Source organism: Xiphophorus maculatus, chromosome 20, assembly GCF_002775205.1.
Source record: "Xiphophorus maculatus strain JP 163 A chromosome 20, X_maculatus-5.0-male, whole genome shotgun sequence".
Lineage (NCBI taxonomy): Eukaryota > Metazoa > Chordata > Actinopteri > Cyprinodontiformes > Poeciliidae > Xiphophorus > Xiphophorus maculatus.
Genome location: NC_036462.1, coordinates 16,079,666 through 16,102,870, shown reverse-complemented (window position 1 = coordinate 16,102,870; position 23,205 = coordinate 16,079,666). Strand labels below are relative to the sequence as shown.

Genomic DNA, 23,205 nt, shown 5'->3' with positions numbered 1-23,205 from the left:
GTGTTCCTCTCCCCTCATCTGTGGTGGCATAGTAGAACAGCTGTAGGAAAAAACACAATAACCTCCAAAGAAGACACAAGTGCAACTTCCTTCTTCAGAAAATGGAAGCAAAAATGGAGTTGTGTCAGATTTTAGCATCTGTAGGATTTTTCTTTTGTCTTTGATAAAAGACGACAGGCTATTTCTCCCGCTAGTGCTATACTCACCTGTTTGTTTAGGGTGTATTTACCCAGAATGCCCTGCGATGTAGTATACTTCCTGCTTTTGTGGCGGTCTCTGATCTGCTTGCAGCCACATATGCATTCAAACCGGGCCAAAGTTCACTTCAGCCAAACCGAGACCTAGGATTTTAGGCAGACCAGAGTTTGCTTTTTGGTACCTGTCGGAGTTTAATTACACATTCATGCCTTTTCAAATGAGCCAGACTTTTTAGGCAAATGGACCAGGTGGTAGATAGTGATACGAAAGCTAAGGGTCAAAAGCACATGCTAAAAGCGTAAAATTAACCTAAGACTTGAAGTAAAGTTAGTTGTGATCTTCTCTGTCAAGAAAACAACTTTTTTTTTCTGATAATTTGGTTAATCCTTTTTTGCAAGTTGCTGGAATGACCATTTTCCTCTTGTTTTATTCCTTTACACAGCTTTGTTAAAGAACACTCAAACGTAAAACATTATATGTTTTTTCCCCCTAATTATATAGGAGATTAAACTTTAACAAACAACATTTATTGTTTGATATGCGTCTTTTTCAAGCTTCAGATTAATTATTCTGCCCGACCTCAAATGTAACTCAGTTTGACTTTTTATGATCACTAAAATATGATGGTGCACGTTTACAGATGTTCCCACATCTAACTATTTCCATAACAATGTTCAATTGCTTTCCAAATGTCTGCATTTCATCTACTCCTCCTGGCTCTTCTGTTTCTTCTCCTCTTGCCCCAACTCCCCCTTATTCCCAGTATGACTGTGTCCATCCTAAAGGCACTTGGAAAGAAATAAATGTGCTTGACTTGGGGTCATCATTCCTCATGTCCTATTTATGCTAAGCAGACAGACAGGCAGGCAGCAGATGCATAAAGCGACACAAACTCCCACTTCTGCCATTTTAAGTTAGTCAAATGATTAATTTTTCCCACTTTCCTGACCTGTTCCCAATAGGTTTTCACAAAATATTTAAATTAAATCATCCTTTTTGTAAATGTTTGTGTGGATGTGAGGCTGAATTAAATACCTCTTATGCTTACATATTCTCCAAAAACACAAAACAAACACTGGTAGCTTAAACTTGCAGTCCACAGATGTCATCAGCTGAATGAAGTTTGTTCCTTTGTGAGACTGCACAGATGGCCATAAAACTGATTTTTGTGATCAAATGATATCTACAGAGAAGACAGCTGGACTGAGAACAGATTGAAGGACACACCGCCTCATGTGACCCCCTTCCTGGGAAAGTTTCTGGTGATACAGGATAGGCTGAACATGAAACTCTAGAAAGCACTATCACACATTTGCAAAGCAAGGCTTTTATCCAGGCCTTCACAAAAAGAAACATTTTTCCTGGAATACTTCCAATAAGGCATGGGTCGTCAAAACATTCTCACATTATGATAACTTTGAGTCAAACAGCCCAACTATATGATCTCAATATATATACTGCTCAAAAAAATAAAGGGAACACTTTAAGTGTTAAACACCTGTTTAAGAAGTGTTCCCTTTATTTTTTTGAGCAGTATATATATATATATACATATATATATATATATACAGTATGTATGCATGCATGCCATATTCCAAACTATTATGCAGGTAATATGTTCTCAGATTTTCTTAAATGGTCAATGCAAATGATGATCAGTGTAATTTACAGTCATGAACTATTACAGTATAAATCAAATTTTACATTGTTATGCATGAAGGTGATTTTGCTACTGAAGGTACGGCTCTTCTTTTTGAACCATGAAAGAAAGTGATCAGTCAGAAAGTCTATATATACTTTGCTGAGGTCATTTTCACACCTTCAGGGACTCTGAAGGGGCCGACCAATGATTCTCTCCCCATGATTTAGACCCAAAAAATGACTCCACCACCTCCTTGCTGACGTCACAGCCGTGTTGGGACGTGGTGTCTGTCCACCACCAATCCACTACTGCGTCCATCTGGACCATCCAGGGTTGCACAGCAGTCATCAGTGAACAAGTCTGTTTGAAAATTTATCTTCTAATTTTTGCTTATTTTACATGGACTAGATTCAAAGTTATTTTATAATAAACACCTGCAATATTTAGTCGTTGCTCAGATTTGCCATTCTGCTATGTAATAACAGTGAGAGTCTAACAAGCTACTTACTAATAATGGGTAAATCAGTCATCCTGATGTTGCCTGCTTAACAGAGATTAATTCTAGTTTTTAGCACAGAATTACATTAATTTGAGTAATTGAGTAATTTGAGCATAATTGAGTCATTGTGCTCTTTTAGGTCACAATTACTTCCTGTGTTTCCCATGATCAGAGACATTTTAAACTGACACTTTTTTTTTTTGACAGTGAGATAAAATTGAAATAATCTTCTTTCAATCAGCAGATCAGCACTTTGTAGGGTTTGTAGGGCAACAGATAGAGCAGAGAAAGAACCACATTACCCAGCATCATTCTCTTGCATCTAATTAAAAGGACTTTAAATTGAAAAGTTTAGGGGGGTTAAAGCCATAGACGTCCTAAACTTTTATATCTCGATGGTGAATACCTCCAAGAAAAGATAGTTTGTGTATTATCTGAAATAACTTGTTAGGGACTCTGTTAGATTTTGTTCGAGAAACCTAAAGAAGATCTGCAGTTATTTCTTTGCTGAGTTTGTTGCTGCAAAACAAAAAAAAAAAAATTGGAAGCATTTTTCTTTTCTATGTGCAATTACGTACCCGATTCTCCTGGGATACCAGAGCCGTATTGATTTGTTAGTTGTCCATTACACAGTTGGATCACTGATGAAATGGATTCCTGGAGAAATTTTATGATTGATTTCTTTTTCAGACAAGGAATGTCTCAAGAGACAACCCTTGACCTTCTGGTAAGTGTCAATTAGCAATGTCCACTGGAGCAAACCTTGATATTTTATTGGAAATTTCTGTAATATTTGTCAGCAGAAGACAACATCTGTGCTGAAGTGTGCTATGTTAGACATAAAACATGATGACCATCTTAGTTTCACATGTTTTCTTGATAAAACTTGCCCTCTGGCTTTAACTTGTTTTCAGGTCATATCAGATTGATTTACAAGTCATGAGAGATGAATTAAATTAACTCCGAAAGTCTCATGGGATCTTGATAACGAACTGTTTTAAAACAGAAAAAATACATAATTCTGCTCATGCAGGAGAGCAAAATTCATGTCACAAGATCCTGTTATTTGGGAGACAGTAGCAAGCCTCTATCAGCGTTAAAGGTCAAGACAGTCATTTCCAAAGCGGTATTGCAAACTGACTGACACCAGAACACGAGCTGCCAAGTTTGAGATTATAATATTTATGAGCATATATTATATTAAACATAAAAGATTTTAGAACTGTGAATTAAGATTTCAATGCCTGAATAGACATTGAAGTCGTCCTTTCACTAAGTTTTCACATTAGGTCTTGACACAAACGCCTCGGCCATGGATCTCACTATACTGTGCAACAACTAGGCACACCATTGTGCAGTATTATCTGCCTGTCCCCTGCCTGTCATATGGCATTAGTGCACAAGGTTCGACTGGGGGTTCGTGCTGACATGTACCTGGTTGGGGGGGGGCGACCCTACCATTGTGTGGCACTGACATGAGGTCAAGTGGGTGCATGTATCAGCGGGGCATGCAGTATTATGTCCGCCGAAGAGAAGCAGATGGGCTTCTGACACACATTCATTTGGGTTTTGCAGACGATAAACTCACAAATGCTAATGACTCTGGAGCTTAACTAGTTATTCCTGCTGAGAGTCAGAGTGAAAACCTATGCCTGACGATGCAGTGCAATGGCTACCAGAGTTCACAAGTACACCTAATGCTAAAATGACCTTTATGCATTTAAATTAATGCCTGTATATAATGAAACTTTACATGTTTTTTTAATGGTAATGGTAAAACATATCATTGCAGTCATTTTGACAACATTCTGGATTCCCAGTATTCTTTCATTTCAAGTGAATTATATGTAACTTGTGTTCAAAAATTGGCCCTTCAGTTCTGTCATCAAGTATTGCAAACAATAAATTTAAAAAAGGAAATATTTATGGATGAGGACATTCAGAGTTTTGGCATTCATTTTTTTAAGTAACTCTCAGTGGGACAACAGAGTTGAACAATGGCTGCAGATGGAAAGCCTGTAACTTGTTAAAAAATGAGTTGTTGCTTTTCTTGAATATTTTCTTACATGTCTCCCAAGCATCAGAATATTTGCATAAATCATGTCCTGTTTAGAAGTGACGCCTTTCAACCTTACTCAATTCAAGCAAGAGTTAAATGCTCTCTGCGGGTGAAGTATTAATCTGGTAGCCGGAGCAAAACTGGTGCAGTGAATTCTCCCCATCTCCCCTACTTCCACCTGTAGCATGCATGGTGCCAAAGAAAAGAGAGAAGGACTCAACCGAGAAATGGGGCGTTTGTTATCTCTATGAACTGGTATGCAGACAGTGGCTGGTGGATGCTGGCAGGACCAGACAAGCCAAAGCAAACTAAAGGTGTCAGAGGAAGGCTGTAGATAAGCAGAAATAGAATTAGAAAAGTTTGATTTAAGATAGATGTAGATTCTGTAAATTTAGGTAGACTTGCGTGCATGACAACATCTTTAAGGAATTCCCACTTGAGGTGTGTTTCTGCTGGAAATTGTCAAACTGCAAGACAGAGCGATCGTAACTGAGATTTGTTTCCCCATCACTCCTCACTGGGAGATAATCCAGTTTTAAACTGTGAAGAACAGGAATTGTTTTATATATACTGTATATATACTATATCCAAAGCTCATCTGAGTCTTATTGAATTGATTTAATGGAATAAAATGTTCTGGCTTTGGAACAATATAACATGAGTTACTTTTTCAAAATGTATCTAAATCTGTCATGCTTAGATGAACTTGTTTGTCTAAAAGCAGCTGATTTTTCTTAATCTGGTTAACCCCAAGTCTCACTACATTTGTTGTCTCTATAAAAGAGAACAATATGGTCTACAACCTGATCTCAAAACTGCACAACTTAAAAATGTTGTTATATTAGTTGGGAAAACATTAAATTCATCCACCAAATTTCAGAGGGCTCAAAAGAAGGTATTACTACAGATTAATAATAACTTTTACTGAGTCTTTATCTAAACTTGATTTATTGGGTATGATTTGGAAAATACTGTAACTAGCTAATAGCTGACTGTTAACAACATTGCTTTGGAGTCTCTGGTAAATTTAAGGCTATTTAATAGTTTTTAATAAGTCTGAATTGCATTTTTGGCATTAGAACCACTTCACAATTAGGTAAATAATTGTAATTAAAGTCAGACTGAGATTTGATTATTCTACACCAATTATAGATTCTTTAAATCATAATTTGTGGTTTATGAAATCTAATTTTTATTTTTAAAATAAAGTAATGGTGATTTTTAAGCTACTGTGTCTGTCTACTGTGGTTGTAACATATTTTTTGGGATCAACCTTGGGAATTTGAGTGTTATACTGCTTTGTAATGGGTTATCCATGTCAGAATTCAATTCCAGTGCTTAGAGTTTCCCTAATTTGTCAGATAATTATTAGCAAAAATAATCAGAATGCAAGTCAGACAATTGGTTTCGGTTTGTTTGGATCATCCTGAGGTGAGTGAATCTTGTATTCACACATACAGAACTTTGACATGAAACTACAAAAAGTTATTGCATAACTGGATAATCAATATTGGATAACCATTATTTGAGTAGCAGCTGCCTGAATTGTGTAGCAGTGGCTCAGTGTATAGTTTAAATCCTACTTTCTATCATTCTTGCCTCCTTTATCATTCTTTCTTTGCTTAGTCTTTTATACAAAGACTAACAGTAATGAGATACACAAAGGTTATCTTGTGTGTATCTCAGAAAATTTTAAAAGCTAAGATTTTTTTACTGCCAACTTCCATAAAATCTTGGATGCTCAAAAACATTTCAGTGGTAAGAAACAGCGGTAGGAATGAACATCAGCCTCTTCTGACCTCCCAACCACCCTGACCTCTTTCCTCTGTGTGACATTTGAACAATGTCACACCAGTTTTTTGTTACTCCTAAGGGACGCGAGTCTGCAAGCTGCTCGACGTTTATGGCACTAAAACGTGAAACGTTTGAGGGAATTAGTAGAAACAACTGCTGCTGTTGTTTTCCTTCAGAGGACAGTCCGCCCTCCCACCAAGCTCAGATCTGTGAGCTTTCTCCCCATCTGGGAAAATATTTCCCAGAGAATCCAAACTCATGTTCACAGGTTTCAGTTTCATCGGGGGGTTTTTTTGCAAACCCCTCTTCCAAAACTTAATAAAGTGCCTTACAAATGCATGTGATATGCATCTGTTCTACTAACTACGTGGCAATTCATTTGCTTGACAATTACTTTGTTTCCCTTAATTTTTAGGGTTAACCTCAACTCTTTGCAACAATTTCTCTTTATTACCTAAGCTGGCAGCTGAGATCCTAATCAGGGTTTATGCGTATTTGGGCAGACAATCAGGGTTGCTTTGTGTCCTCATTCTGAGTCATGATTAGTACTTAGTAGTCTCTGTGTGCCTTTGTGAGCTTTGTTGCTCTCAGCAGCAAAGGGGGATTTCAGTCTTCTCTCTCTGCATCTCGGCTGTACATTGGTGCTTTCTTAGAGTTTGACTCAGAGTTTCCATGGCTCTCTCTGCTGCCTGAATTGATAAATGAAAGTTCTTAGGTTTGCTGTCAGGCTCCTCTACCCTCGGGACTCCTTCCTCCATTCTCACTTCTCTACGACAACATTTGCTGTTGCGGGTGAAAAATGACCGCAGGGAATAGAGTAGACTGTCAAAGTCAGTCTGCAGAGTGGAACACCCAGAGAGGGTGGAGGTGCCCGCTGTCCCCAACAGACTCCGAGTCAACACTTGCTGCTAATGGTCTCTCTAAATTTACCTACTAATTACCCCAGCTTATTGCCCCCAGCAAGCAGCACTCTGGCTATGACCTTGAGTCAAGGGGAGGCAAAAATGTTCTGAAAACTGGGCTTTTGTTCAGATCAGATTTGCCTCAAATCAAAAGGAAGGGAACAGGTCAATCAACGATTTTACTGTTTCTGATCAAATCAAGATTCTGCAGAGATCTATAAATAGGAATGAGGAGATTCTTTTGAGAAAACAATCTACATCTGGCTCTGTGTTGGCGCAGCTGACAGAGAGAGTATTTGCTCTAAGTGCCAGGTCAGAGGTCAGCCGGGGAGAGGAGGGTTTTTCACTCATTCATGCCACGTTGTCTCATTATTCAGCCCTTTCCATAATCCCTCTAACCTGTGTTGTCACCACTGACCGCTGCCGCTGCCCCGAGTGACCCACTGCAAGCGACAGCTCAGCTACACAAACAAACAGGGCTTCATCATCATCATTATAGCTCAACTTGCAGTATCAGCACAACTGACGGCCCACCTTTACTTGCATGTGTAAACATTTGTGCATGCAACAGCCAGCCGCAGACCAGGAGAGCTGCTGGGAAAATTGCTGTAACCAAAACATGGAAACAAACAATCCCGAATTTCATGTTCTTTTAAAAAATAGCTTGGCAGAAGAAAAGAAAATCTGGAAAATTCAACGAAAATGAAGTTCAGATGTTTTTTTTGTTTTTTTTTTTTTCGACAGAAGAATTAGATTTGTATGTTCTGTAAGTAAATGAGACATTAAATTTTGTTTTCAGTGTGTACTATCATGAGACCAAACTGAGCTCTGCACTTGGAGATGCATTAAATGAATTTTGTGGCTGAATTATCAATTTCCAATTTTTCCTTAGGAACTACAATAATGTTTGTCATTTCATGAGAAACTAATAACTTGTATTAAGAGTAGAGGCAGTCACTGTGTAACTGAGTTTTACTAGTATTTTAAAGGGGACACAGAAAATTTATTTTTTTAAACCTCAGTGATGCAAAAAGTGGCTAACTTTGAATACTATACTCTCCTCAAGTAATCCAGTCTCATGATGCCCACCCAGGTCACTTGAGAGTAGAAAAGCCACAATGAGCTTTCACTTCAGACCCTTCATGTCCTTTAACCTTTCACCTGCAGCCTCAAAAAGCTATTAAAGACAGCTGTTCATAGAGAAAAATCTGTCTCATCCATAACAATTTCTGTTTACATGTTAAGATACATCCAAATAAGTAGATAAAGGTGAAAAGTAGAAATGTATGGTGCTTCTCTTTTAGTAACTTTAGTTTACAGAGATGTTTTAAAACATGAAGTTATTGGTGGTTCAGAGGCAGAGCAGAGAAACTGTATGACCTTTGCTGTCAGCTTTGAACCAGAGATCTTCCCCCTTGTGCTTTAATTAACCTCCTCCGTCATGTGAGACAGCAGAAATAGATTTGTTGTAATCTCTCATTTCCACTCAGGATGAGAAGGCGCTACTTAAATCAATCTCTCTATGCTTTTGATTCATGCAAAGTGAGGACCTGTGTCATCTGATTTGATATGAGGATCAGGAAGCTTTGGTTTAATTCCACCGAGTACACGCCGACACGTATAAACACACAGTATCAGTGGCAGACGAGTGTGAAGAGCTTCTGAGTGACAGCCCCCAGAAGCTTGGAGATAAGACGTTATCCGGTGCCAATTATTTCTCCTTGACAGGCGCAGGTAAGCAGTAATCAGCTCCAGTGACATGTGTTCTGAGTCAATAGTCCTGACTCTGTTTGGTGCAGGGAGGCTGATTATTAGGTGCTGAGCTGAGGCAAATACAAAAGACAAACACCGTGACAGGCTGAGGCTGATAAGACTTCCCACTGCTGTTCAGCCTCTGATATCTGCAGTGACCTCTACTTCCTGTGTTCAAACAAAGATACGCTGGTCTTAGAGGATTAATTCACCATTCTGTTTATCACTAATAACAGAGAAGTTTCATATCCACAGCACACTGCACTTACACATCAAAGAAAGTTTCACTTATATCTCCAAACTACTTTTTCACTGAGTCATATTAGCAGGTCTTTAGCAGGACTGTGGAGAACTTTACTGCATATTGAGGAGGCGATTCAGTCATTTGATTCAAATGTGTTGGATCAGGGACACGTCTAAAAGTTGCAGGATTCTTGAGGACTGGAGTTGCAGACCCCTGCTGTAAGATCATTCCTCCTACATTTTCGGATTGTATTAAAAGTTGTGGTCTCTAACAAGTCGTAAACTGTAAACGTAAAACTTGTTGAAACGTTTTGATCATTGTTGTGAATATAAATGTTAAAATGGTTGCCGAATATTTTGATTGCAGCCACAAATACCCTGAGTATTCATCAACTCTAAAAGCTCATTTTGGCATTTCTAACCATCTCTGTAAGCTTTCTAAGACATGGGTTACATGATCAAAGGAGCTCAAGTTTGACTATTTCAGTTTAAATGGTATTCTGCCTTTACAACATCACAAAGGTTTTCCAGACTGTCTCAATGAATTTAATTACTTATACCGACACATCCTTGCACGCTTGGCTGCAGACAGGCTTCAGCAAGGTGGGGCCACACCTCTATTTTAAGCAAAAGTGAACGTAAGCAGGCTTAGGGAATTCAGACAACAGTCCATGGATGCCTGGGCAGGTATACGGGATTTTCTGCTCTGTGCACCCTAAAACCTCCTCTTCTTCTTTTACTCCACGGACAAACTGCTGCTAAGAAAGGGACTTGGATTACAGAGGCATAAAAAGGGGGGTGTTGGAGGTTTCTGGGTGGTGCATCCTCCTTGATCTTGCAGATGCAAAGAAAGGGTCACTTTCAAGGGTTACCAAAAAAGCTTCTATTATTTTACACAAAGTTTGACACAAGTAGTCAATTATTTGGATTCATCAACTCTAAAAATTAGAGAAAAAATGTGACAATACTGCAGATGGATGTTCAGTTTGTTAGCAGACTTTTTTAACAACAAAACGTTAAGGACATTTTAGGACATGAAGAACATTTTTCCATGTCTCCCTCTGTGTCTGGTAGTCATTACTAAGACCTTGTGAGAAAGCAGGATGATATACACCAGATCCTGACATTTGTCCCCCATCAATCGCTGAACCTACCAGCTGGTTGTAAATTCAGCCGCTTAACGTCATGTCAAGGCTTTGGTTTGTTTCAAAGCATTTCTCTTGTTCTGATAGGGCTTGTTTGGCTGACCCACAACATGCAGGAATGCTTTTTTTTAGCGATTAGTTTTTGTTGACAGTAAAGTGTGTACACACTTTGTGGCGTATTGCTATCATAATGTACTCCTTATCTAGCCGAGCTGTTCGGGTTCAAAGGAAATGTGTTTTAGCATGTTACTTTGTGTAAAAATTCTTCATCCAGGGTAAATGGTTGTCATTTTAACAAAGCCAATTAAAATGTCAGCGTGAAAGGAGTGGCTAGTATTAAAAAATAATTTTACTAAATCTCCTAATTTATACTTGAAAGAGTAACTTTCAAGTATAAATTAGATGATCTGATCAAAATGTCTAGGAACTTTTAATTGGTATTTTGTTAATTTTAGCCTCTGGCCACTAATCTGGATGCAGCACTATAGGTTTACAGGCAGCTGAGTGAGGAAGATGCCAAGGAAGGTAAAAAATCAAATAGTTTATCCTCGATGTTGGGAACTACTGCAAATATAAACCAGTAGATGTGAAACTCTTTGCATACCAAGTGGTTGTTAGGGAGACAAACCAACTAAAAGCCTGTTTCATGTCATCTGAATATATGTAGAAACTTTGTCACAGTGTACTTTGGTTAGCAGAGACTAAGATTGAGATTTTCTGTAACAAGCTGTCCATGAAAGTCTAGAAAAAAATAAAAATGTGTGTAAAATCATGTTATGCGTATTTTTATTTATGGGGGAGAATCCATAAAACTATGGATCAATTTTAGTCTTTTATTTATTTATTTTTTACCTCTATTGAACAAATGTACCCAAATTGATGGCTAACATTTTCTAAGGTTCTGGTGTTAGAAAATGTAGTACAGCATTAAAATATACATTTATTTCAAGGATTTTTTTTTTCAAATTTGTTTCTATAACTGTGAAATGAGCTCCATGTATAAATTTATATGACACTACCACTAATTGATGTGTATTGTTTTCAGGGAACATACTGCTGCAGCTTGGACTCTGTTTCACTCATTGCAAACGACAACATTGCAATTAGTTAAATTTTTTATAAAGTTGAAGTACAGGGCTGCATGATAGAAATGTGTGCTGGTGATGGAGATGCGTTAACTATTCATTTCATATGCTGGCCTGCATTTGCCTTTAATTTTGTTAGAAGAAATGTCCCAGATGTCGATGAAAAGATGCTGTTTTATTTTGCTTTTAGAGAAAACATTTGCTATATCATCTTTATTAGCTGTATGATTAGAAAAATAAACTGTGGAATGTGTTAGGAGGATGACTGTTAAATAAAGAAAAAACTTCTTTGCAGTTAGTTATGCTTTGATATAAAATGTGATAAGTATTTTGAAAGTTTCAATTTGTTTGTCAGGATGAAACTTAATTTTCTGGATGAGGAAATGATTTCAATTCTGTCTGAAAGGATGCCTTAAAGTTGGTTCCCCTTAATAGTTAATAAGTTGTGACGATTGGTTACTTGTAACTCAGGGAGTTATCCGTCAGTCTGTTTGTCAGGTTTTGTTTGCAGTGACCCGAGTGTCCTCCTGACTTGTAGCAGCCAATACTGCTGAGTTTTGTTCTCTTACCCTTGAGTGGGAATAAAGGTCCACAGGTGATAAATATGAAATGTCATTTGATGACATCTGCGGTCCATAAAGCCCAAGTACAATTCGGGAAGAGTGTGGTTCCATAGAATATGGCAAAAGGTTTATGGTAAAATAATTTCTCCTTATCCTTTAGGATTTTTTTTTTTTACATCAGATTCAGATAAGTATATATTTCACAAGATCCATGTAGGATGTAATTAGATTGCTTGAAATATAGACTAGAGATTAGGGATGTAATCCATGCCAATTAAAGGTGGAGTTTCCTATGGCTTTGGTGGATTTTAATAATAGCAGTGTTGTAACCAAGTTATTAAATTTCAGACAAGATAAAATCAGAGACATGAGTACTAAAGAAAGGGTTAGAAAAATAAACGCACAGACCTTTGAGTTCTGTTAAATATTTGACATAATGCTAAAACTACATGTGAATTTTTTTCTTGGTGATAAGATTGTTTTTAAAATGATCTCCAGCAGAAAGAACATCAAAAATCTGAAGAAAATTTGAACAATCACTTTATTTCATTGGAAAGGTTTACTGTGTTTATGCGCACAGTACTCAAAAAAGTATTTCAACCCTAAACATTTCTTCTCTTCTTTGTTTTATCGTCTATAAATGGTTAGATCATCTCAAAAGTTTTATATCAGTAAAAAAATGTCCTAGGTAAATTCATGTTGCCATTTTCAAAATGATTTTGTGTGTTAAAGCTAAAGCCAGCACCATTGCCTTAGTGAAGAAAACATAAAAAACATGGAACAGTTGGCAACTCTACCAACATTTCTCCAACAGTGCATGATGTACCCAAAACATCTAAAGAACAGCAGGCCTCACTTGCCTCAAATGTTCATGGCTCAACAATAAGAAAGACACGAGGAAAAGGTTGCATTCATGGGATCGCTTCAAGGTGAAAACCGCTGCTGACTAAGAAGAACACAAAAAAATAAACTGTATTATCTTTGAGTTGCCTTGTCAAACTGAGTAATCCTCCAATACAGATTGATCATATAAACTCACCAAATAGAAATAAGCCAAAATACCTCCTCAGTAAAAAAAAAAAAAACTGGGTGGTTAAAGGAGTTTAAGACACAAGCATTTTTCATATTTTTTTATCTTGGTTATTACAAAAGTGCATTTTGTGTTTACCCAGATTACATTTGTCTACTAAAATTTGGTTGATGTTGTGAAACAAGACTTTTTTGAAGCTTTCTAGACCTGGTAGTTCTGTACATCTGCAGTCCACCATTTGACATACCTTGTATTTTTTTAATATGGAGGGTTGTGAATTTGTGCAGCTATATGTTTTAACACGATTGTAAAGTCTGTTCACATTGCTGGTTCTTTAGTGCTTTGCAGGAAACGTGGGAGCTCAAATATATAAATCTGAGATGGCTACTAAATAAATCCTGGAAGCTCTTGCTTTACTACCCTCATATACTACTGCTTAACAGATACATTCAGAGTTATTTGTGACACTATATTGTTTTATTTTGAATGTAAAGCAACAGGAATAGGAAAGCAAACAGCTGCAATACAGCCAGATGAGAGATGAAACTATAAACAGCCATTCTGGATTACTTTAGGCAACATTTCCTGGAATCCCTCATGCAAACACTCTCGAAATCCCAACTTCAGCACGTAATCTTCTTATTCTTGCAGCCGAATTTTTAAATCCTGATGTCACCACATCCCCGCAGTGTGCTGCTGCACTGAAAGTTTACAAGTGTGCATTTGTGGGAGTGGAGACCAATATATTAGCATGTTTTTAGAAGCAGCTTGTGAAAACTCCCAAGGGTGACAGCCATATCCGTTGCCTTTTTTTTTTTCTTCTATTTTAACTACCTGCGTGTCGGAAAGCTGCACTGTGACGACAGTCTGTTGGAGTCTGATGGGGCTCAGCACATCAGCAGCTGGGAGTGTTTTTTTTTATTATTTTATTTCCTGGGAGGATTCATGTGGCTGTGTTTCATCACTTCACTTACTAGTGAAGAACTTGAAGTGTTCCTTCTGCTCAGTGTGTGACCTTCCCTCTGGTCAGGGAGGGTTTCTACTAGCTGTTCTTGTGAACCTTTTTTATTATCAGTGTCTGTCAGACCTTGATTCACAGAGGCATGTGTCTGCATCTAATCAAGGGAAACTGGAATGTGCTCTTTAAGTTTTCTTCCTTCTTGTTCAACTTATTTTTCATTTAAAAAGTAGGTAGAAAAGCCACACTTAGTTTTGTTTGTACTTTTCTAAGGACGAAATTAGACACTGACAAATTTCCGCTGCCTTTTAAAATTCTTCTTACAGCTTTTTTGTTTTCACTGACTTTATGTTAAAACACATTAAAGATACTGAAAATACTCACACTTCTTCCCTGAATAGAAACTTAGGATTCTCATTTTGATCACCACACAATTATTTAATAAAAGAAGCCAAATAAAAGCTGCTTTGTTTTTTGGGGTTTTTTTTTATTTACCTGTTTCTTTTTTGTCTTCTAACACAAATCATTTTCATGATTGAGTGACATTCCCAGAGGAACCAGCTGTGATAATGTAATAACCACAATAACTCAAGAGTCAGAACAAGCAATTAAAAAAGAAGCTCAGAAGCTCTAAATAAAAGGTCAAAGCGCAGACTTCCAGACCTTGAACTTTATTAAATATCTGACCTTTTATAATTTAAGATGTGCCGAGTGACTTCTTGCAGTTGTCGTAGCTCATTGACTGCTCCAACTTGTCTGTTGTCATTCATTTCAGACTGCAGAGTCAATTACTAGTCTTCTTTTCTTTGTCAAGCCTGTCAATAACTAGATTTATTCCATCCATAACCGCATTAAAGCAGGATGTGATTGGGGGAGGGAAAGACCAAACAGATCCTGTAAATTCATTTACGAGTGTCTGATGTAGCATCTGAATGATTAGCATACTTAAATCTCATTAACTTTCCCTCACACAGGTCTCTGTCTGTGGTTTTTACGTTCTTAGTGTATTGTTGTTGTTTTAATCACAAGCACAGCTCAAACAAAATCCTCTGCTATTTTTACAGAGTTGAAGTCCACTGGTACTGCTCATCACTTCTCCTTCCTGCTCAACTCAACCGACTATCGGATACTGCGCATGGACGAGGACCACGATCGCATGTATGTGGGAAGCAAAGATTACATTCTTTCTCTGGATCTGCACGACATCAACAAGGAGCCGCTCATTGTAAGAAATGTTCCTGAGACACAAACAAAGTGGAAGGGAGCAGCATGTGTCTGCAGCTTAACTACTCTTGGATTTTTCTTTCCCTGTCAGATCCACTGGCCCGTTGCATCCCAGAGGAAGACTGAGTGCATCTTGTCGGGGAAAGATACAAATGTGAGTAATTTAATTTAGTTAGATCTCACTAAGCTCGGTAATACTTTATTTGACGGGTTGTGAATAAGACTGTCATGACACCGTCATAAACATGACATAACACCCGTCACGAACATGAGTAAGTATTCATGAATATTTAGGACTGTTGTCATAAAGTGTCATTTGGTAAATCATGACACTTTTAATACCAAGTTGACATTAATCAAAATGTCTTCGTTATGGCAACTTGACATTAACCAAGAAATCATGATCTGACATAAATTTGCTATAAAAGTATTACTGATTAAAGTTTAAAAATTGTGTAGCTTTATGTTATTAAAGCTAAAGTTTAATCAGTAATACTTTTATAACAAATTTTAGAACAAAATAAAAGCACGCAAGCGGAAGATTTCAAAATTCTTCCCAACTACGATGAAATTATTGGGTGGGACGAATGTGACTGTCTCCAATATTGAGGGGACACGTCCCCCCAATCCCCCCGGTTCCTACGCCTATGGCTACAGGTATTGGCATCAAGTCTGTCCTATTAGTTAATAGGACAAATCTGGCAAGAAGAAAACTATTGTTCAAGAATCACAACAAATGCAATTTTTTTAGCCTACATGCAAAGCCTTGGTGTAAAACTACCAGAATATATCATCCTAAACAATCTGTTGCCAAGCTACGGTGCTGGCAGTATCACGCCGTGGGAATGTTTTTCTTCAGCACAGAGTTAGAGGTGATGGTAAGTTAAATATAGGACAACCCTATAAGAAAACTGTATCTGCAAAAGACTTTAAACTGGAATAGAGGTTCACTTTTCAACCAGGTCAAACACTTACTTTATTTTTGAGTATGGCCCAGTCAAAGTAATACCAGCATCCAGTTGATCACAATACTTGAAAATAGATTTTCACATATATTTTCCATGTGGCTAAGTTTGAGCCATTTAGCAAACTAAAATGGGCAAAAATTTCCAGTCGCTACATGAGCAACGCTGGTGAAGTTCAAGAGACTCACCTGTAAATGAAGTCAAAGGGCCTTAAACAAAGTACTGACTTTGAGGAACCTGAATATGAATCCATGTTTCACTCTGTTCAGGTTTTATTGTACAAATTCTAATAACCATTTATAATTTGTAACATAACAAAGTGTGTAAAAAATTTAATTAACATGAAGGCTTTTACAAGGCTCTTACTCTCAGAAATAAAGAGGGAAAATGTGTATTATTTTTCTTTAAAATATTCCTCTTTATAGCACTGATAAAATTTAAAAGGTTTTCCGTTAAATTTTTATTTTTTATTTTTTTGGATTCTCATCTGCCGTCTTAAAAGCACCACTCGGGTCATTAGGGGACATTTTTAAGCCCTTCCCAGCGTGCTCCTCACTATTACGCTCTTATTTACCGTCTTTGCATCCCTGATTGCTGATTGCGTACAGCTGCCACCAATTAAGCTCTTCCAGAGACTCGAAACCTGCAACATTTTGCCTTCTTCATTCTGACCTGAAAGCATTTCTGCATGTTTTCTCCTACATCTCTCATTGATGTTTTAATGTCATCTTTTTCCTCCATTTTCTCACTGTGCAGTAATTATTTTATCCTTTGTTGTCCAGACGAGCAGACAAAATGAACTGGCCAATGGAGGCGACAGTCCCGTCTGAAGTGTTAATAAGACTCAGACATTCAGACACAGCCACCGCCTGCGCAGCCCCCACAAGAGACGGAGGAAATCCGTACAAAGAAATCCCAGATCCATCTCTTTTGATTTGGTTCACACATTGCACCACCCCACATCCTGAAGCACACCCCTTCATGTTTTATCAGTGGTTAGTGTAAGGGTTTTGCAAAAGCACAGAGCAACGTACGACGAGGTTTGTACTAAGCTGCTTTTCACCCAACTGCTGTGTGTGCTTGTCGTTTGCTGATTCTTGTTGCTAACCTGCATATTTGTGCACAAAAGCAGATCTTTGTCTATGGCTGGCCCTAAGCAGATGACAGATGACAATTCAAGAACAATTCAGAGCAGGACATCACGAGGTCAAAGGCAATAAGTCCCGCTGCGCTCGCTGGGGGGGAGAGCACAACCGAGCAGGGAATATTGTTGCACACAGGCCAACATGTGGAAACACACAGAAGCCCAGCCTTTGAAACGTCTGACTCGTGCATCTGTCGTTTGGCGACTGCCAAAATGGCTCATCCCGCTCAACGATTCTACAATTTCTTTTTGGTTTACTTTGTGCATCCTTTTTTTCATCACCAGTTGTCACCACTGGAAAACATGATGGACAAATCTGAACATATCTCTTCATTTCAGTGACGGGAGCTGTGAGTTGCTGGCTGAAGCCAGGAAGGTAGACAGCTGGTCAGCCTAGAAGAGTAGAGCTGTGCTCATCAGTAGCAGCAGCAGCAGCAGCAGCTCTTTGTCTTCACTAGTAATATATAAAAAAAAGAAAAACATAAAAATACCCTAACATCATAGACATTTTACATGTAAAGCCACTATTTTTCTGTATGTGGTTGAAGCATAATGTTTTTCATTTGTCAAGTTTGAATTGTGCTTAACCGCAGTAATTTCAGGATAATGTTCTTGACATCCCACAGCCACTGATTTTCCAGTCTGCATGCTTATACAATGTTTGGAAACATTTTCGCTCTTGCATTGTGGTCTGATATGAAGGAGCCAGAGCAGCACAATGGAAGCCAGCCAACAGAAAAAGTAGATTCAGCTTCTCACGATCATTCATGAGGCTTTTTGTTTTCAGTAAAAAAAAATAAATAAATAAATCTCAATATGTGTGTGGGGTGGTGCCACATGACTCAGTGGTAGAGCAGGAGCATCATATACAGAGTCCTAAACTCAGCTTTCCGTGGTTCGACTCCCGGCTCCGGACCATTTGCTGCATCTCATTCTCTTCTTCCTGTTCGTCTGTTGCATAAAGGCCACTTGTACCACAAAACCTTTAAAAACTCCCAATTTGAAAAGAATAAGTGGATGTAAAAATTATTTCGATGCATAATGGAGTTCATGGGAAAAAAATTTATATGCAGGGACGACTGTGGCTCTGTGGCTAGAGAGGTTCTCTTGCAATCATAAGGTTGTAGGTTCGATTCTAGCTTCTTTATAGTAGTGTCTCCCTTGACAATTCACTTATCGATCTGCATATTGATGTAGAAATGTATGTGACTGGATGAATGTGGTTAAAGTGCTTCAAGTGGTCAGTATGAGTATAAAAGCACTATATTAATTTATCCTATTAATTTTTACGCTGTAATTCGGAATAAAATCAATATTAAGTAGCTGCAAGCAGCACCATAATGCCACAATGCCCCAACTCAACAAAAAAGAAAACAAATTAATAAATTTTTCATCACATTGTGGAATAAGATTGGAAAATAAAGAAAAAGACAAAAAAAAAAAAAAGACCACAAACTTTTTGCCTAATCCAAGAGACCTACTATAGATATAGAGAAGACAGATTAGCTGAAAAATAAAAAGATATCCTATAAAATATGACAACAAAGACCCAGCAAATAGACTGGTTTTTATCCACAAATGGAAGCTATAAAGGGAAACAATCTTTGGAATTAAATATTATGTAATTGGGTTTTTTTATATTTCATGTTTTGGCTTTTTAAGACCTAATCCTAATCTTGTTGATTTTGTTTTGCCCTTCCTCAGGGGGAGTGTGGGAACTTCATCCGTCTCATTGAGCCGTGGAACCGGACCCACCTGTATGTGTGTGGAACAGGAGCATATAATCCCATCTGCACATACGTGGATCGAGGACGTAGATCCCAGGTAACCAAAAGATGCATCCAACCGTAGAGACGTTTTGACCTTTACGCCCTCGTTTTTAAAAGAGCCCTATCAGTCGATCAGTCTGAGGTCAGAGTTTCCCCGTTTAACCCCTCTGCCCATCAGTTTCTCGGGTTCTGCTTCTCTTCCATTATTTTCCTCCTCTTAGCTTTCATTGATTTTCACCCTTCCACAGGCTCCTGGCTGGCCCTGTCCACATTCCCATTATCATTCCAAAATTGTTCTCTGCACGATTTCCAACTCCTACCGTTTGAAGCCTCTTTCCCCTGGGAATGTTGTGGTGTCACTTTATCTAGAAAATCCCCCCCTCCTCAATGGGGGTCCGATGTCCCCCCTGTCTCACCTGTTTACACACAGCACTGCCTGTGGCCCGTCTTTCTTTCTGTCTGGGTGAGAGCCTCTGAAAAGCCATCATTACTGATGGAGCTTCTCATCCATCATCAGGCTTGTAGATCCTCCCCCCCTAAGTCCTACCCCCACCACCACGGATTGCCATGCAGAGCTACAGCAGCTGCTGGCCGCGTTATAATCGGCACACTTACATTCATTCGCTGCTGTTTAGTCTCCCTGTTCATTTTAGGCTTCAGGTTTCGATGGAAAGGTCAGTCTGCCTCTTGTCATTCTGCTTCCCCCGTGAGGTCCGAACATTGCTCTGCTTCACACTTTAAGGATTTTCCTCTGCAGGAGTAGATGTAAACATAAACACATCCTTCTTTGTGTCGCGCAGTGGGCTTTAAATTATTTGTATTTTATTAATAGCATCTGTTCATGCTGCTCCAGAGTTGCCTGTATGGATTTTTGTTTGTATTAGAAGTTTAATTTTAACACTGGAATATTTAAATAGATACATGTGTAAATGCTTAAGGGTTTTAGTAATAAATTTCTATACAATAGCACTACACTGTAAAATAAATTGTTTATAATATGTATTTTTCATATATATTTTGTAGCAAATATATATATTGCACTTTGTTCATTGTGAGCTGGTTTAGATTACATCCACTCATGAATGTACCATCAATTTGGATCTCATGATGACTTATTAAAACTTTTCATACAACAACTTTAAATCTAAAAATAAGAACTGGGAGCTTCGGTTTAAATATCTGTGGATTTTCTCTAATCCATACAGGTCTAAAAACTGCACATGTAGGCTTTTATACAGCATATTTTATTTTATTTTTACAAAAAAAAAACAGTGGTCGATGTCCTTTCATTCCATTTTTGGTTCATATTTTGACTGAAAATATTTACATTGGTCTGCTTTTCATTTCACTTTATACATTTATTTCCTGTTTTCTTCTTTTAGTTTTGCATGGTTTGCTTTCTCTGCACTCTTTGTTGCACGTATCTGAATCTAATTCAAACATGTCTCTTTTTAGCTCTTCATTCTGTCCACTTCTTCACTATTTATCTTTTCATTTTTCAGAGTTCTTCATGTTGTTGTTGATTTCTCCAGTCCTGTTTTACGTACATTCTTCTTCGGTTTCCATCATGGTAGTCATCAGCTGAATCTGGACTTGGTCTGGGCTGTGACAGGTTGCCAACAGGATGGCTAACTGTTTCTGCTTTTTAGGGTTTCAGCAACCTACAGGCACTTCAGTCAGCAGGGAGAACGAGTCGAGCAGCAGACTACAGCTCTACATCTGAGCCTTTGAGCAATAAGGTGGGCTGGCAGGGTTTATTCCGGTAATGGTGACCACCTAGTGAAGAATTGGGGTTAAAATTGTTTCAGGTTTATTACTGGTAAAGGCAGATTTCTTACTGCCAGATTTGTTGAAAAATTACAATGCACATAGATTTTTGTGTGCAAAACAAACATCAGTCAACAACAAAAATAATAAAATCTGAGGTTTTTTGTCATTTATTTAATGGTGATCTCATACAAAAACACAAAGAAAATGGGGAAAAACTCAAACTTTTCAGCACATTGATCATAGATCATTTTAATTAAAAGTATTTTTGTTCAGACTTTTGTCTGCAGCAAGTCCCATGTACATGAGAACTTTTGGTTTAAATGATGTCCACAAAGCTGTACACATTACATTTTTATTGGTTTATGGAAACGTTCATGTTTTTCCCAGCATTTTTGCACAGATTTTTTTGAGTTACTCTTTCAAAAGATAATATCCATCTGCAGGTTACAAATACAACCTTGCCCCTGTCTGTGCACTGCTGAACATTTGCTGTACCTGCTAGACAACATAAAAGCATGAGTGTTGACACAGATGTGCAAAAACTCCTCTTGCGCACAGGAATAATTGAAATTTGTTAGGGTAAGCAAACACTGGGTCTTGGATTGTTCCCAGCATTTCCTTGCATCACTTCGTATCCTTGATGTGTGTGCTTGTTTCTCCCTTAGCAGAGTGATTTGTTTTGCTTTTTAAGTTGCACAGTGCCTTAATGATCACACTTTGCTTCCTTTACTAATTCTTACTTTATGTTTCCAAAGAATGTTAAGAAAATATTCCTCCATGCTTTTCTGTTTCAGGAATACATTTTCCGTCTGGAACCTGGCAAAGTGGACTCTGGAAAAGGGAAATGTCCCTATGACCCTAAACTCAACAGCGTTTCCGCCCTGATCCGTGAGTTAATTATTTTTCTGCTTCTTTTCTTTATGCATAAGGTAATTCAAAATGCTTTAAAGGTTTAAGTATCAAAAATAACATTACAATAAAAACAGCAAACGCATTGGAACTTTAGAAGACAATTAAGGCAGCTCATTAAAAAAACATTATGATGTAATGTAATCGTGACACAAAGATATATAATTGTGTGTTATCAGTGAACCACTGGTAGGAGATGCAGTGCTCCATAATTTGATGTATGGCAAGCATCTTGAAACTAGACTTATAGAATAAAAGTGGCCGTGTAATCTTTGTTTGCTGATAATAATTACAAAAAGTTATCCTTGACTACCAACCCAAATCCTAACCAATGCAAACCCAATACAAGATAATTTTATCCACTTTTTCCACTTCATTCTATTTTGATATTATTATTTCATTTCGTTGTTTGCAAAATTTGCAATATGTTTATTTTACAAGTTGATTAAATAACAACTTCATTAAGAACTGCAAAGAAAATCTACCTGTGTTCTTGAAATAAGAGTTGAAAGTTAAAAATAATTTAATGATAATTTAATGAATCGAGTAACAATAATTGGTTAGTTGTTAACAACAAGTGGTCAGTGGATTATAAGTACCGGTAATCACTTATCTTTTCACACAGGTGTGTGTGCTGTTATTTCAGTGGGTGGTCATCAGTTGTCATCATTTTACAGGTGGCCAGACATGGCTGCTGATAATCGGCGCCTCTGTGTGTGTCCATGTGTGTGTGTCAAAGAAAAAAAGAAAGAGCTCATGTTTGGCTGTGACCTTAGAAAACCTGACTGATACAACAAAGATATCCCGCTCTAAAATAACATTATTATAAGGTTTCTTCCCATTATGTCTGTGAGATCCCAGTGCACACAAAACTAATTAGACAGTTTTAATTTCATTGGAAATGAACACTGCTGTGCAAAATATCATCCGTCTTTGGATGAAAATGGTTTTCAATTATAAGAATTTGGCTCTGGAAGAGGTGTAGCATGAGTGTAGTTACAAAAGAATTCAACATGTTCCATACTGACATGTCACATACATTAGAATACAGTTTTATCATGCATACTGCTGCCTTGTTAGCAACTCCCTTGAAAATATATGGCTGCTTCAAGTGATATCAATGGGAATTTAGTAAAAATGATCAAAACAAGTTTTTATTATTAGTGTTGAACAACAAGTTGTGTCTTTTGACCTGTGAGTATTTCCTGGTATTCTGATTCTTTCTTCTTCTCTTTTCCCTATGCTGTGACTGGCAGATGGAGAGCTCTATGCTGGAGTCTACGTGGATTTCATGGGAACAGACTCCGCCATCTTCCGTACTCTGGGGAAGCAGACAGCCATGAGGACCGATCAGTACAACTCCAGATGGTTAAATGGTAATGTCTCAGCTCACCGCTTGATCTGCATCTGCCTTTATTTCTCTTCCTTGTCTCTCGACAAACCATTTTTAATTTATTCACCAGGAAATTAGGAACACAGTTTGAGCGTTTTACAAACCTCCACGTGTATGCTGACATGCACGTGTCATCTGAGCTTCCTGATCTCTTCCTCCTG

At 37.9% G+C, this 23,205-nt stretch overlaps 1 protein-coding gene across 2 annotated transcripts in view; it reads left to right on the top strand.

The window, feature by feature from the left end:
• Nucleotides 1-23,205, top strand: part of LOC102221546 (semaphorin-3F-like) — a 60,952-nt gene that overhangs the window by 22,835 nt on the left and 14,912 nt on the right. The window contains exons 3-8 of one of the 2 annotated variants that reach the window (XM_005797012.3): nucleotides 14,935-15,095; nucleotides 15,186-15,248; nucleotides 18,908-19,027; nucleotides 20,622-20,711; nucleotides 21,537-21,630; nucleotides 22,908-23,027. In XM_005797012.3, coding sequence (XP_005797069.1) covers nucleotides 14,935-15,095; nucleotides 15,186-15,248; nucleotides 18,908-19,027; nucleotides 20,622-20,711; nucleotides 21,537-21,630; nucleotides 22,908-23,027 — 648 coding nt within the window. The remainder of the gene's footprint in view (nucleotides 1-14,934; nucleotides 15,096-15,185; nucleotides 15,249-18,907; nucleotides 19,028-20,621; nucleotides 20,712-21,536; nucleotides 21,631-22,907; nucleotides 23,028-23,205) is intronic. The other variant, XM_023325246.1, reaches the window with a different exon arrangement.